The sequence below is a fragment of the Ursus americanus genome, chromosome X (assembly GCF_024610735.1).
Source record: "Ursus americanus isolate L20-20 chromosome X, mUrsAme1.1.p, whole genome shotgun sequence".
Classification (NCBI taxonomy): Eukaryota; Metazoa; Chordata; class Mammalia; order Carnivora; family Ursidae; genus Ursus; species Ursus americanus.
In genome coordinates this window covers 70,107,699-70,123,797 of record NC_142164.1, presented here as the reverse complement: position 1 = coordinate 70,123,797, position 16,099 = coordinate 70,107,699, and the positions used below count along the sequence as shown (strand labels likewise).

The 16,099-nt window shown below is 43.1% G+C and overlaps 1 protein-coding gene across 1 annotated transcript in view; it reads left to right on the top strand.

Moving 5' to 3' along the window:
* Positions 1–16,099, top strand: part of MSN (moesin) — a 65,253-nt gene that overhangs the window by 32,183 nt on the left and 16,971 nt on the right. Inside the window, exon 2 of the mRNA XM_087860015.1 lies at positions 8,095–8,178. Coding sequence (XP_087716141.1) covers positions 8,095–8,178 — 84 coding nt within the window. The remainder of the gene's footprint in view (positions 1–8,094; positions 8,179–16,099) is intronic.

Below are 16,099 nucleotides of genomic sequence, written 5' to 3'. Positions count from 1 at the left end.
GTGGTTCACCTGAGGTATCTACTGTTTCTAAGTGCCAGGGTGGTTCTATAGCTTATTAAATGGCCACTGGATCAAGAGCCAGGTTTTTAATCGCTGATCACATGCTGCCTAGCAGCAGTGTGACTCTGGGACAATGCCTCTCCTTTTCTGGACCTCAGTTTCCCCAGATGTTATGTTGCAGAGTTTGAACCAAATGATCTCTAAGGTTCCTTTCAGGTCTGACAGTTTGGGATTCTGGACTGTTTATTCTCTTGGAGAACAGGGATGAGAAGTTCAGAAGGATGCTATTCTGGAGGAGCCAGATGAGATTCTAGAATGAGTGAATTTAAATCTTGAGGAACTGTAAAGAGTAGGAATGGTTATGCTGAGAAACTGGTGGGACAGCCACTGTAGCTAAGAAGGAGAGATGAGCTGGGGTGGGGGTTAAGGGAGTAGGTGTTGTTTGATCCTGGAGTTTGGTTTGGTTGAGGTGATTCTGAGAATACATCCTAGAGTTAGGTGCAAATGGCGAAAAGCTAGTTTACTTCCTGATATTCATGTGTTGAGAGGGGGACTCTACCTCAGTCTGAGCTTGATCAAAAGGCCATACAATTAAGGATGGATTAATGGGGAAGCTGCAGCTCGCTAAGGTAGTCTCATTGTTTCTGACCTTTACAGCTTTGGCCTCTGCTCTGAACTATCATTCCCATAGTGACTAGGTATGTTCTTATTGCTAAGAGTGATTAGTTACATGTGGGGGTTACTCCCCCAAATATATAGTTTACTGGTGGAGTAACACCCCATTTCCAATATGCCCTTGTCTCCCAGTGCTTCTTGGGGACCTTTTGGAGGGCAGGGCTGAGCCAAAGCAAGTAAAAGGGGAATCCTTGTCTCCCATGGCCTTTGCAACAATTGAAGTGGTTGAAGAACTGCTGACCCATTCAGATATGGGTGTGCATGGTGTTGGATGAGGCTCTCCTTTCCAAAACTACTGGGAAAAGGCACAGGCATAGGAAGGGTTAACCCCAGGCAGGTCTTGATGACTGTGTTAAGGGTCTAGAGATGGGCAGGAAGAGGTCAGAACAGATACCATTCCAGGTACCATTTCCAAGTCAACAGTGGCTGAGTTGCTGGGAAGTGAGTGAGTCAGTGGAGGAGGGGGAGGAGGAGAGGGAGAATGCCTCCTAGGCTGGAGATTCAAAGCAACCCTTGTTTTCTCCCTTATGGAAAACAGCTGCTTGAGGCAGTGCTGTCATCCCAAGAGGCAAGACAGACCAGGCCTTGCCCTGCCCTGCCCTGCCCTGCCCTCGCCTCAGTTTTGGCAGCAGGAAATGGTGGGTGCTGGAGCCTAAATAATGGGGATTAGGTAGTTTGAGTAACACTGTGGTGACTGTTCTCTGTCCAGTGAAGCGACTGAAGTTCTGGGGTTGCCTTGGTAAGGCTTGTCCTGCCTTTGTCCCCCTCACCCACTTGCCTTTGTCTTCTTCATACCAGCAGCTCCACTGAAATGCCAGAGCGGGTGGGCCCTTGAGGAGAATGGGGAGGTGGCAGGTGGGGTGAGGTCATTGAGCTCAGACACAAACTGGGCTGACTCACAAGCTCTGCCCCTGTGAGGGGGCCTTCCCAAGGAGTGCTTCCCAGATGTGCTCAGGCTTTCAATGCCAGAGTGTTTGGGCCTTGGCCAAAATAGTTGCCAAGGCAGTGTCTGAAGACAGCAGTGAAACCAGCATGACCAGAGAGGAGGGTGGAGTCATGGAAGGAGCTCCGGGAATGTCTATAATACGAGTCTTCCTCACTTGCTGGCTGAGTAAATTTGGCTTCAGTGATGTTAAGTGAGACTGTGGGTGATGGGGCTTGGCACATAGTTAGTATTCACTAAGTGTTCATTTCCATCCTTCTGTCACCTGCCTCTGTGTATTTCAGTTTCATCATCCATGAAGTGGGGCCAGTAATTTTAATTCTGGCTTACATGTCCATGCTTTAGGCAAGTTACTTGTGGTTATTCAACTCTCTCTACTTTCTCCTCTGCCCCAAACTCCTTTCCAGGCAGAGCCATCTTGTAGTTCAGTGATATGCGACAAGTGAGGGGAAACATTGCCTTGATCTACTCACTGTTGTCTGGCTGCTGCTTACCTGGATGTTCCTGGCTCTAGGAAAAGAGAGGGTTGGTCTTTTCTTTGAAGCTGACCAGGCCCAGAGTCCAAAGTAACCCAGCTTCTGCAGCATCTGGCCTGGTTATTTTTTTTTTCTAGACCAGCCAATTAGGGACACAGGAGAGATCTCAGTTTGTTGAGGGCTTTGGATGGCAGACCACTAAGATAGGTTTGTTAGTGTCCAGTGAAGAGCATTGGTGTGGGAAGTGTCTGTGTTCCATTGTTCAATAAATAACAGTATACTTATTGTTCTTGGGCTAAAGGTAGGAGGGCTAGTGTATATGAGAGAGTGACACCGTCCCTACCACACCCAAACTTTTTTGTTGTTGTTCCCTACACGGTCTTTAAACTCAGGCTGTGCCTAGATCCTCAGGGACAGGGTTTGGAAGGGATTTAATTCTCTACATATTGAAATGATACCCCACCCAGGCCAGTTCCTCCACTCCTGCCAAGCTGAGGGGCTGTCCCAGAACTTTCTGCTGACTTTGGAAGTTTTATTTTCAGGTTGTTGCCTTCCAAACTAGACCACCCTCTTCTCATTGAAATTGCAAAGACCAGGCCTCAAAGGAAGGCAGTGGGTACCTACTAGGATGAGCATCCAGTTGGCCCTGTGTGGCAGTGGGTCTGGGCATGCAGCTCATCTTACACACTTGGGTTCCAGATTAGTCTAAGGAAGAACAAGGGATCTTCTTTGATCAAGACTCCTGTTCTACCTATTACCTTCAGGCCCCAGCTATGTTATTACCCTTATTCATCCCTACCTCTGACACACAGAAAACAGGAGAGTACAGACCTATGAACCTGTCCTCATGACTCACATTTTCTTCTGAATTAAGTGGTGGCAAGAATAGAAGTCCCTTTGTGTTTGCTTTTCTTTCTATTTTTTGTTTTTAAACTTATGATTATTTGTCCTCAATGAAATTCAGGAGATCTTAGGCTGTTCTCCCTGGAGTAGCAGCCACTGTGGAAATGGCAGAAACCCTGGGCAGGGATTCTGGGGAAGTAGGTTCCAGTTTGGTTTCAGCTGGACAGCTTTAGATTTTAGGAGAGCCCTTATTCTGGGGTCATGCTGTATTTAGGAGGAAGGAAGCATAGACAACACTAGCACGGATGACATGCTTATTCCTAACCCAGGCTGGGTCCTGTTCTAACAATTGATTTATTCAAGTAACATTTCTTTAACAAATATTTGACTTAAATATTTGGCCTTGTGAGCTAGGCTCTAAAGATGTTACATTGATATGACCTGTGATTGACACTGGCTTATTAACTTTGAAAATTCTTCCCAAAGGTGTGAATTAAAGGGAACTCCTAGGCCGTGGAATGTTTCCCTGGAATCCTACCTCTTTCATCAGTTTCCTCCCTGGGCACCTTCTTCCAAAAAACCGTGTTCTGATTCTGCCCCCTCTGCTCAGAATCTCCAGGCTGGCTGGCCACTGCCAACAGGATTAAGGCCCAACTTTCTAGCATAGCCTTCAAGGCCGTCCACTTACCTTCCCAGCCTCTCTGCCTACTCTTCACTGTGTAGGCCTCATTCACCCTGGAGCAGACCTGCTTCTAAATGGGCCATCTCCATCCCTATCTCATTCTGGGCCACTGCACACACTAATTTCTCTACCTGGGACATTTAGGTGTTATTCCCCTCATCCTGCACTCTCCCTTTAAAAAAAATGCAGCTTATCCTTGTGGACCAGTGCAAATATCATTTTGAACTCTGGTTTCTTATCTCCACAAAAGGTTTCTTCTGTTCTGCTATGGCACTTCTCAGGGTTTTCCTTGTATATTATAGTTTTCCTATTATTCAAAAAGTGCCTTGGGGTCAGGGACAGGTCCTACAGCTCTACTCTAACGTTCCTTAATGTTCCTTAAAGGTAGTGTTCCTTTAATATTGGGTGAATTGAAATAAATTTATAGGAAGCTCCTTAACCTAGAATCTTAGGCCTTCATGGTGGTCTATGGATATAATCGGAAGTGGGAAAGATCTATGAACCTGGATTGAGAAAAATTACATATTTGTTTTTACTAACCTCTCACTGAGACTTAGACCTCCTTCAATTATGAATACAGGCAAAATTGCACTACTAAGTATTTACCCCAAAGATACAGATGTAGTGAAAAGAAGGGGCACATGCACCCCGATGTTCATAGCAGCAATGTCCACAATAGCCAAATTGTGGAAGGAGCCGAGATGTCCTTCAACAGATGGATAAAGAAGACATGGTTCGTATATACAATGGAATATTACTCAGCCATCAGAAAGGTTGAATACCTACCATTTGCATCGACATGGATGGAACTGGAAGGGATTATTCTAAGTGAAATAAGTCAAGCAAAGAAAGACAAATATCATACGGTTTCACTTATATGTGGAACATAAGAAATAATGTGGAGGACCACAGGGGAAGGGAGGGAAATCTGAATGGGAAGAAATCAGAGAGAGAGAGACAAACCATGAGAGACTCTGGACTCTGGGAAACAAACTGAGGGTTACAGAATGGGAGGTGGTTGGGGAATGGGGGGATGGGATAACCAGGTAATAGATATCAAAGAGGGCACATGTGATGATAAGCACTGGGTATTATGCGCAACTAATGAATTGTTGAACACTGCATCAAAAACTAACGGTGCACTATATGTTGGCTAATTGAATGTAACAAATAAAACAAAATAAAAGAAAAATACAAACCCTAGAATCTACAAAGGAAAATAATGACAAATTGATTATGTAAAAAATACTATAGGAAAAAAATTGCTTAAAGATATAACACAAATAACAAACTGAGAAAAAAATATTTATCCAACCTATGACCAAACATGAACTTCCTTAATATATAATAGATACATACTAATTAGTTAATAGATAAAGAGAACAGCCCAATAGAAAAATAGACCAAGGACAATAAATTAAACTGCTAATAAACATAATTATTTTTAATGAGAAAGCTCAACTCACTGTTGTATAAACAAAATATAATTTTTATTTTTCCAAAAAAACTCTAATATGTTGGCTAATTGAACTTAATTTAAAAATGCAAAATAGAACAGAAATGTAAATGACAGAATGAGGAGAGCTTCAGAGCTGATGAAGGCATGGAGGTGTTGGGAAGGTGGCCCAGCTGGAGAAGGCATGGAAGCTCTGTATCCCCCCACCCCCTGCCTACCTTGCCCTGTGCATGTCTTCCATTTGGCTTTTTCTGAGTTACATCTGTTTCTATAAACCAGTAAATGAAAAAAAATGAATACAGGCAATAAAAGAAGTGGTAAAAATAGCAGGACCTGTGACTGTCAGTAATGGAAATCTAAGAAACTTTATATCACAATTTTTTGCTGAGGTTTAATTTTTATTTTATTTAAAAATTTATTATTATAGTTGATATACAATGTTATATTAGTTTCAAGTGTACAACATAGTGATTTGACAATTCAATACATTGCTCAATTCTCTAGTTATTGCAGATTTCTCAAAATATTGCTGTGCTCAACACAATGTTGACGTTAACAGTGGTAATAATTAATAAGATACAGTGGTAGGCAATTACTTAATATCATAAAAAGCACATATTTTATAACTATTTCAATATAATTGGTTTCTTTGTATCACTTTATTTTATGCATTTACAAATATTCTGAAACGGGGTCTATAGACTCACCAGACAGCCCAGAAGGGTCCATGGCACAGTAAAAAGAACAAGGTATAAAATCTTCCCACTGCTGGATCTTTAGCCTATGCTAGATCTCTGTATTTCTTATATCCCCATGCTTAGAACTGCTCATTTAACCATCTTCTGAGTACCTACTGAGTCTTGGGTACTGGAGAGGTAACTCAAAGTAAGACAGAAACCTTGAGGTGATAATGAAGTCTAGATAATTACTAGTCCAGTGTACTAAAGGCCCTACTGGCACTTTTCTACTCTTTGCTATCTCCTCAGTCATTGGTGTTTTGAGGTCTCCCTTGACTCAGCTCAAGGGTGATTTGAGGCTAGATGTTGAGGTCAAATTCCAGCAAATCGGGCCTCATTCTCTCTACCTTATGAAGGCCCATTCTACGGAGGTCACTGGATTGGCAGGAAGCCTAGGATTAACACCAAGTCAAGGTGGCTAATCTTGCCCGTTGTCTCCCTCTGGAGTAACTTGCCTTACTTGTTCCTGCCTTCAGGGCCTTTCCTGTCCCATTGTCAATCTTGAAATAGATTTCCTCCCTGGCTCCCTAGTGGCATTTATTTACAAAGTTGTTCCCCAGTCCTGGTCCTCATCAGAATTGTTCAGCTGGCAAAATGGCTGTTCGGCCCCCTCTTCCCCGCTAACTGACCCCTATGCTCAGGAAAGACCCAGAGGTGTCAAAGACTGATAAGGCTTAATGTCTTACCCATTCCATGGGGATTTGCATTTTTGATAATTCTATTTTTAGTCTCCAACCAATAGTATAAGTAGTATATAAACATCTTAGAAAATGTAGATTAGGCTTTTTTTTTTTTTTAAGTTTAAAGAAGGGAGAACACACTCATCACCACCCTAAAACCAAGCCTGACTAACCCTTGGGCATGATTCCAATAATTATCTCTCTGTGCATACTTTTTATAGAATTGAGCTCATGTAATCTTGTTGCTTATCCTTCCTTGCTTAATATTACTGAAGTATTTTCCCTGGGCATGAAATAGTTTTCAAAATATTTTATAGGGCCTTATATAACAAGCCAGGTTTTGGCTGTACTATATAGAGTACTTACGCAAAATGTACCAAAATTTAAAGAATTAATCTTTGATTTCTTCTCATGGGAGATATTTTGCACTTTGATGTACAAAGGGTTTAGTGTATTGGTTTAAATTGAGGTTTGGACTTAGGTTTGAATTTAAACCCTGTCTTCCCCACTTACTAGTGATATGACTTTAGACAAATATTTATTTCTTCATCCCTGATGTGGAGATAACATTATCTACTTCACAAGGTGATTGTTGATGTTGAATGGAATTATGCACATGAATCGCCTAGTGAGTAGCAAGTCTCCATACATGAAAGCTACTGCATATTGCTACTACTATTACTACTACTACCAAGTTTTCAGCCAAAGGAACAAATCTCTATTGATGAAATTTCAGCTATCACTGACCTGATCAGGCTAGGGGATCTATTTGTAAAAGCGGAGGGTACTTTTTCTAGTGGCTATAAAATTGTGTGTGTGGTTACCTCTTATTTTCATTGGTGCCTGTCCCTTTGCCTTTTCCCTTCTCCTGTCTCGGCTTTGGTAGCATCTCTGTGTTACTCACACCTACCTTTGCTAAGACCACTTTTCTCTTTTGTGCTTAGGGAGACCAATGAGACATAAATGCAAGCAGTGTTAGCAATGCATGTCAGTATATAGAACCATAGACACCAGCATTGAAATGGTGGTCATCACCTAGTGTAATTGACACACATACCCCCCCCCCCGCATTACTACTGTTGTACAGATGAAGTGAACTAGGGCCCAGGAAGGAGATAAGACTTACCCGAGTTTGTAGATTGAGACAGTTGCAGTGCTAGGCTTGGAACCCAGTGTTCTTTATCTTGCCCTTAACTTGTGTCTGCAAAGACCAGTACTGTAGATAATCCAGACTGTGGATCAGAGGTGGGAAGAGAATGCTGTGGGCCTAGAGCTGGCTGGTGTAGCAGGGGAAGACTTCCTGGAAGAAGTACAGTCAGCACTTGCTTCCTCTTGATAGTAGGCTGATTTGCATTTATGTGTTTGCCCCTTGGTAAGCATTGCTCTGTGGCTATGTTTTTTGTCTTCATAAGCTGGTTGGGAGCCAGGGCCTGGTTATTGTTTATTTATTTCAATATTCTCCCTTCTTTCCCACCGATATCTAAGTTGCTCAGATTCTTAGCATCCTAGTTCCCTCTTCTGTGGTTGAACAGATACACTTGTCCCAGGTTCTACTAAGCACAGAGCCAGATAACTAACTTTCCTCTTTTGATCTCATCCTAGATCAATGTGCGTGTGACCACCATGGATGCAGAGCTGGAGTTTGCCATCCAGCCCAACACCACCGGCAAACAACTGTTTGACCAGGTAAGGGAGGGACCATTTGTTTCTTTGCCTCTTCCACTTCTTCTAATAGTTTCCACCACAATGCCCACTTCTTGGGGATCTCTTCTCCTACACGCTCCTCCAAGATAGGCCCAAACAAAGTCTGACCCCCTAAGGAGGCAAAGGTTAACTTTGGCAGCCTGCACCTCGGATGGCTCCAATTAATCCTATCCTTGGTCCTGAACATGGTAGAAAAGAGAAGTGAGCAGGGTATGACTCTGTATTAGGTGCTCTAAAAATGTTAGCACATGGAACCTTCCTCTCAACTCTGAAAGATGCAAGTGATCTCTTCCCCATTTTAATGATGAGACTCATAAATTAAATAACTTATTGTATCTAGCCAGTATCTGGCTGGGATTTCAATGCTGCATTCCATGGCCTCTGTCACATTTTTTTTTTTTTTGCTTCCTAGTAGAAGGAAACCAACGTATTCTCCCTGCGGTAGTGTGCTCTATGTACATTTCCTTCAAAAGAATATTGGGACTTAGGACACCACTGGGAGTGGTAAATGCATTATGAGGGTACTTCATACCCTGCAGTCATGCCATGGAGGTAATGCTGATGTGTCATTCCCATCTCCAACGCAAGGGATATCCCTTCACAGGGGAGTCACTATAATCAGAAGGGATATGCTATATATAATCTAATAGTCAGGTGGGGGCCACAGAATCTTTCAGCATTCAAAGACTCTCCAAGGGCCAAGAGAATGTGCCATCTGTGACCAGACTTCTTGGAGTGAAAATGGGGTTCCCATTTCCACAGACTGGGATCCCTTCAGATGGGTCATTATCCCATTTCCCTACCAGTTTCTGGTGAGGTGGGGGTCTGATATTGTCTAGAGTATGTTACCTTGATGGATTTTCCAGGCCCTCTTTCTCATTTGCCCTCTGAGTCCCTCTATTGTCTAAGAACTTAGCCAGAGCTGGGGAGGGAAAGGAAGAAAGCCTCCTTCGGCCTCTTCTCAGACTCCTTCCCAGACCCCTGGTTCTACACATTACCCTTCTCAAGCCAAATGATGCCATCCCCTATCTTCAACACTGGGGGCTTTGTTCATTTGCATTGGAGGGGGATAACTGTGGAGGCAGGGTGAGGAAGGCATCATTTAGAACCTAGGGCAGAAAAATTCTTGAACAAAGAGGCTTATTAACTTCAAAAAGCCACAAGGCATGGTCATTCTTTGTTCGTGTTGGTTTGATTTGTGTACTGTGGGTGTTGTTCTGTAGAAAGCCCAGATGGTAGGGAGCCCTGGACAGATGGTATGCTAGTTGTGAAAGCAACTACTTCCCAAACAAAACCTTAGAGAGTCTTGAATCTTTCATACTGGCTGGAGAGAAGAAAGGCAGAAAACCAGTAAGTTCATGACTTCTCGTCTGGAAGATCAGTGTTGTTTTGACAAATATCGTTTATTGAGCACTTACTATGGACTAGCCTTGGCAAGGTGCTTTAATTCTTGCAATCATCCTGCCTCTGAGAGGTAAAAGAACATACTCCAGGTTATGCAGTTAGTAAGTTGTAATATGGGGTTTCAAATACAGCTCTGGGGGTGCCTGGGTGGCACAGTGGTTAAGCGCCTGCCTTCGGCTCAGGGCATGATCCCGGCGTTATGGGATCGAGCCCCACGTCAGGCTCCTCTGCTATGAGCCTGCTTCTCCCTCTCCCACTCCCCCTGCTTGTGTTCCTTCTCTCGCTGGCTGTCTCTATCTCTGTCAAATAAATAAATAAAATCTTCATATACAGCTCTGACTGCAAAACTATAGTTTTCCCACTGCAATATTCTGCCTGAGTAATTGAGGCTGTTTGGGTTGAGAAGACTTAAGAGAAAATGTGTTCTCTGTCTTGAGATTTCTGAGGGGCTGTCATAGGAAAGAGGGAGCTGTAATGTTCTGTGAGGTAAGATGGAGCATAACTGGGACTCCATGGGTGAAAAAGGGAAAATGCTTTGAACTCAAACAAGGAGTTGAGCATCTGGCACTCTCAGGGCCAAGGCAGGTTTGGATGGGAATCCACAGAGGTATGTGTTCATAGGCTGTTGGGGAATATGATCTTTTCCCTCTCTCTAACTTGATGAGTGAGTCATAAGGGAAGAAGTCCATTCTGTCTGGCCTTTGAGAGCTATTATCAAGGAGGCCCTCCTGGTGGAATTGGGGCCTAGGAGGAAGGAGCTGGACTCCTTGGAAGGAATTGACAAAAGCTCTGGGGCCATCCTGGAACCCAGAAGTTATCTGGCCAATGACCAGAGAGGAAGCTGACTGGAGAGGAAGCACCTTCTTTGGCACCAGTAATAAATAACAGGCAACAATGGGAAGTCATAGCTCAAGGAGACATAAGACCTGGTGGGAAAGGGAAGTGTGGCCTATAGTTCCTCCGTTTACGTTTGTGAGTGTGCACACAGCTAGGAGAGAACATGTTTTGCTACAGCAATTCGGTCAGTTACCACCACTTCTAAAGCCTGAAGTTCTTCAGAGGGCTCTTGATCACATAGTTGCCACTAAGGGGCAGTACCACCACCATGAGTTCCATTTTTGAGAAACTCCTGCCTGGCTCCACCCCAGCCAGGGGCTCTAACTCTACCTGCCCCTTCCCTTCAAGATATTAAGCTCTACAAGAAAGGTGAAATCTCAGAGCATCCATTTATTCATTTGTGCATTGGCTGATTCACTATTGACTGAAGGTCTACTGTGTCTCAAAAATCTCTAGACCTATTAAACACCATCTCCATCCTTAAGGACCATGGAAGTTCCTTACCTATAGAAGCAGAGAAAAGTAAATGACACAACTCTCTTCCCACATAGAATAAAACACCCTTGAAGTTCAGGTTGTGTATAGAAGTGATGTATAGTGTATAAAGTATGGGATTCAGTGTCAGCTTTGGGTTCAAATTATGTCCTGCTATTTAGTTGTGTGACCTTGGATGGCTCATTTAGCCTCTTAGGACTTTAATTTTCTCAGTAAAATGGTAACCAAACTAATTTCAGAGATTTCGTGGCTTTATTTAATCCTAAATTAGTAAAGTGTCTGGTGTATAGCAGACACTCGAATGTTGGTTGTTCTTATTAAGGGCTAAATAAGTAGTAGAAATTGCCCTGGGAGTTCAGATAAGGGAGCCATTAAATCAGGAAGCTTTTCTGGCTTGGTAAAGTCCTTAGGATTTGTGGACTTTGCATTGAAGGCAATAACCTTTTCTTCTTTTTCTTCCATTTTATTTTATAAAATAACTAACATCTACTATTTTAATAGTAATATCCCCATCTTATAGATGAAGGATTGAGGCTTACAGGGGAAAAAGACCTGTTTAAGGTTAGATAGCTAGGAAGTGGTGTAGTGGCTTGAATCAAGGCATGTATCATTTGCAGTTTTCCCAGTGCCTTTTGTCAGCTGTCCTCTGTGACCTCCCCTCTCTTTGCCTGTTCCCATTCTGAGTGGAGGAAATTTGTCTCTAAACTTAGAATCCTAGCTGATCATCCTAGTTCTTATGTTCCATAGATGAGAGAAATCATATGATAAGAACTAGGATGATCGGTAGGGGAAGAAAGGGATAAAGAAAGGGGGGGTAGGGGCGCCTGGGTGGCACAGCGGTTAAGCGTCTGCCTTCAGCTCAGGGCGTGATCCCGGCGTTCTGGGATCGAGCCCCACATCAGGCTTCTCCACTATGAGCCTGCTTCTTCCTCTCCCACTCCCCCTGCTTGTGCTCCTTCTCTCGCTGGCTGTCTCTATCTCTGTCGAATAAATAAATAAAATCTTTAAAAAAAAAAGGAAAGGGGGGGTAATCATAAGGGGGAATGAAACATGAGAGACTATGGACTGAGGGCCTCAGAGGGGAGGGGGGTGGGGGAATGGGATAGACCAGTGATGGGTAGTAAGGAGGGCACGTATTACATGGTGCACTGGGTGTTATACGCAACTAATGAATCATCGAATTTTACATCGGAAACTGGGGATGTACCATATGGTGACTAACATAATATAATAAAAAATCATTAAAAAAGAAAAAAAGAATCCTAGCTGAGTGTGTTCTATGCTGTAGAGCAAGTGGCCACTTGAACACAGGCAGTGTAGAGTAGAAGAAACAGTGTTGGTGGCAGCTCCTACCAGAACTTTCCAGTTGTGCACTGATTTGCTTTCAGGTAGGTGGTTGATACAGCTGCTGCCAAGCCTGTAATGGGATCTCAGTGGGCCTTAGGTGTTTGGGCATTAACGGAATTTGCACATAATTTTTCCATGCAGTTTTCCTTTTGAGGCTCCAGCCTTGCTTCCCAATCCTGCTCTGGGCTTCTGAAGTGAATCATTATATCAATAGTTGACTTACTTAGATAGATGCATGGGGGATATAGAGAGGAGGGGTCTGGGCTCTGGAATTGACCTGATCACCCCTTCCCTCCATAGACCTCAGATGTAGGCAGCTTTCACATACAGAAGAAAGACAAAAGAGGGTTCTTTCTTACATTCAGATGTTCCTAGTAATAAGTGAGGATTTTCTCAGAGGCAAAGCTCTTCCTTTCACTGGGCTTCAGCTTTCTAGTTTGTGCTCCTTAGACCCTATAATCTTCATAGTGTGTCGTGAGGGTTTGTGTTGTGTGGCTCAATAGAATTCACAACCAATGTCTTAAAAACTGAAGTCCTAGTTCCTGTAGGTGTATATGGCAGGTTTTAGGAGGTACACAGAGCTGTGGGATGAATTTGATTTAGTATCTTTTTTTTAAGATTTTATTTATTTATTTGTTAGAGAGAGAGAGAGAGCACAAGCACGGGGACTGGCAGGCAGAGGGAGAAGCAGGCTCCCCGCTGAGCAAGGAGCCCGATGCGGGACTCGATCCCAGGACCCTGGGATCATGAACTGAACTGAAGGCAGATGCTTAACTAACGGAGCCACCCAAGTGTCTCTTGATTTAGTATCTTGGAGCATCAATTTTACTTGTAGATGTTATCTATGTCATTATTAAAACATTGGGGGTGCCTAGGTGTCTTAGTTGGTTTAGTGTCTGACTCTTGGTTTTGGCTCAGGTCATAATCTCATGGGTTGTGGGACTCAGCCCCACTGGGGCTCCACACTAGGCCGGGAGTCTGCTTGAGGATTCTCTCCCTATGTCCTTTCCCCACTCACGCACATGTGAGCCCTCTCTCTCTTAAATAAATAAACAGATCTTAGAAAATAAAAAAAAAATAGATATTTAAGGAGTAGAATGTAAAATGTGCACATGTAATTAAGATTAAACCTGAGGCTTCAAAGAAATTCTGGCTTTAACCGTCTACTTCTATCCCCCTATCCTTTGTGTCCTCTGGGGTATATGCATTTATTATTTTCTGCTGCTTATGGATTTCTCCCATAGCAGCTTTGAGAAATGCTAGCTCAGGCCAGATAAGTTGGCTGTCTGGGATCAAAGGGAGTCAAGAATATATATATATATATATATATATATATATAATCAGAGATGGAGGCATTTCTCAGAGTGGAATGGAAAGGACCTTAGTCACTGCAGCCACAGACGTTGTTCCTAGAAGAAGGACCTAGAGACTCTCTCCCACTAAAAGATAAGATTTCTCTTTTCTCTGGGGTGGAAGTCTCAGCTGGAAGCAAAGCTGAAAGCAAGCAAAGCTTGGCCTCATTTCCAAGTGGAGACAAGAGTTGCCTGATCAAGTGATTTCCAGTATCCTGTGGACCTTAATTGGAGATTTCCTTATAGCCTGGAGTCTAGGGGTCATCTATTTTATCCTTTGTTCTTTTTCAGTCTCAGTTCTGACTTTAGATCATATTTCCTTCCCTCCACACCCTTATTTCCTCACTTTGGGACTTCAGTGGAGGCTGAGAGAGCGCTCTCCAAAGCCCTGAAGCCTAAGGACGTGGAAAATTTATATGCATCTGATTTCTCTATGTACATAAGGGAAGAGGCAGAGCTCAGCAAGATTAAAATTTGCTACTGATCCTGAGATCTTTTTTTGTTTGTTTGATATCACTTCAGCTGTTATTTGTCCAACTGCTCCTCAGAGATACTCCACATCCTAGAACTATTTTGGGTCCTGTGATCTTCCTCTCATTACACCCTTACTCATCCTTCTAGTGAAACAGACAACATGGTGCAAAATGAGGCTAAGGAGCTCATTCCTGGGACCTCTAGGACTGATTATGTAGTCTGTAGCTGCCTTAGTTCCTTTTAATTCTGGGGTCTCTGAGCCTCTACAATTGGTATAGGCAGAGGCCAGTTGCTGCCCTACCAGTTCTATTCTGAGTCAGCCATCCCATGACCTAGCGTCCTGGCCCTAATGGTCCATCTCTAGCATCTTCAGTGTGTCTCTTTCTCACCTGGGGATGAATTACTTCTTCCCCACCAATTACATCTGGACACACTATTCTTCTACAACCCTGTGGAAAATCTTTAGAACTGTTAATTGGATTCTACCTTAGATCTAGGATGAGATAAGAGGTGTTTTAAATAATCTTTTCTGTCCATACACTCCCCCTCTATCCTCTGCAAAAAAAAAAAAAAGCCAATTATCACATTTCAACATGAGCATTTTGTGTTCTCCATCTAAAACCTATAGGCAATTCCAATTGCCTATTAGGCTCAGGGACTCACCTTGCCATTGAATCCTGGAAGTCTTTTGATCTTTCTAAAGACCCCCCCTCACACACACACACAACTTATCTTTCTAAACATGTTCCTAGTTACTCAAGTCAGCAAGAAGTAGATGGGAAATGGGACTGTATTTCTTTTCATTTACAAATAACCTTATTAGTGAAATGAACTTGAAGGAAGAAAGAGGCCATTTAGGTCATACCAGCTGTAGTAGATGGAGAAGCTGGATAGATGGGGAAGCTAAGGCTCAGAGAGGGAAATGTGCTGCCTTAAGATCACATAGCAAATTAGAGACAGAGGTGAGACTTTCATTCATGTTTCCTGATACCTGATTCAAGCTATGAAAGGGAGGGTGAACATCATGCACGCCCCAGTGATCAATGAAGCTTGAGGACTTGGGGATATGGCTTCTCTCCAAAGTGGTTGTTGACTGAGCCTAGTGGAAAGCCAGGAACCATATCTATACGCAGAGATGATCAAAGTTCATTACCCGGCTGGGATATGTGGGCAAAAGAGAGACAAGGCAGTTAGTCACTTGGGAACCCCGGGGCTCCTAAGCTCATACGAATCCTTGGGATTAAAAGAGAGCATGCTAGAAAAGAAAGGGTACAGGTTTTGGAATCATACACATCAGGATTCTAGTCTAGTCTCTATGGCTTTAGGCAGGTTGCCTGTCTTTTGGGGGGATGTGCAATTAAAAAATTACTTAAATTTTAGTTAACATACAGTGCAATATTGGTTTCAGGGGAAGAATTCAGTGATTCATCACTTATATACAACATCCAGGGCTCATTACAAGTTCCCTCTTTAATACCCATCATCCATCCAGTTCATCACCCACCCACCTCCCTCCATCAACCCCTCAGTTTGTTGTCTACTGTTAACAGTCTCTTGTGGTTTGTTTCCCTCACTCCTTGTCTTTCCCCTTTCCCATATGTTCATCTGTTTTGTTTCTTAAATTCTACATATAAGTGAAATTGTATGGTATTTGTCTTTCTCTGATTGATTTATTTTGCTTAACAGAATACATTCTAGCTCCATCCACATCATTGCAAATAGCAGGGTTTCATTTTTTTTTAAAGATTTTATTTATTTATTTATTCGACAGAGATAGAGACAGCCAGCGAGAGAGGGAACACAAGCAGGGGGAGTGGGAGAGGAAGAAGCAGGCTCATAGCGGAAGAGCCTGACGTGGGGCTCGATCCCATAACGCCGGGACCACGCCCTGAGCCGAAGGCAGACGATTAACCGCTGTGCCACCCAGGTGCCCCAGGGTTTCATTTTTTGATGACTGAGTAATATTCCATTATATATATACTGCATTCTTTGTC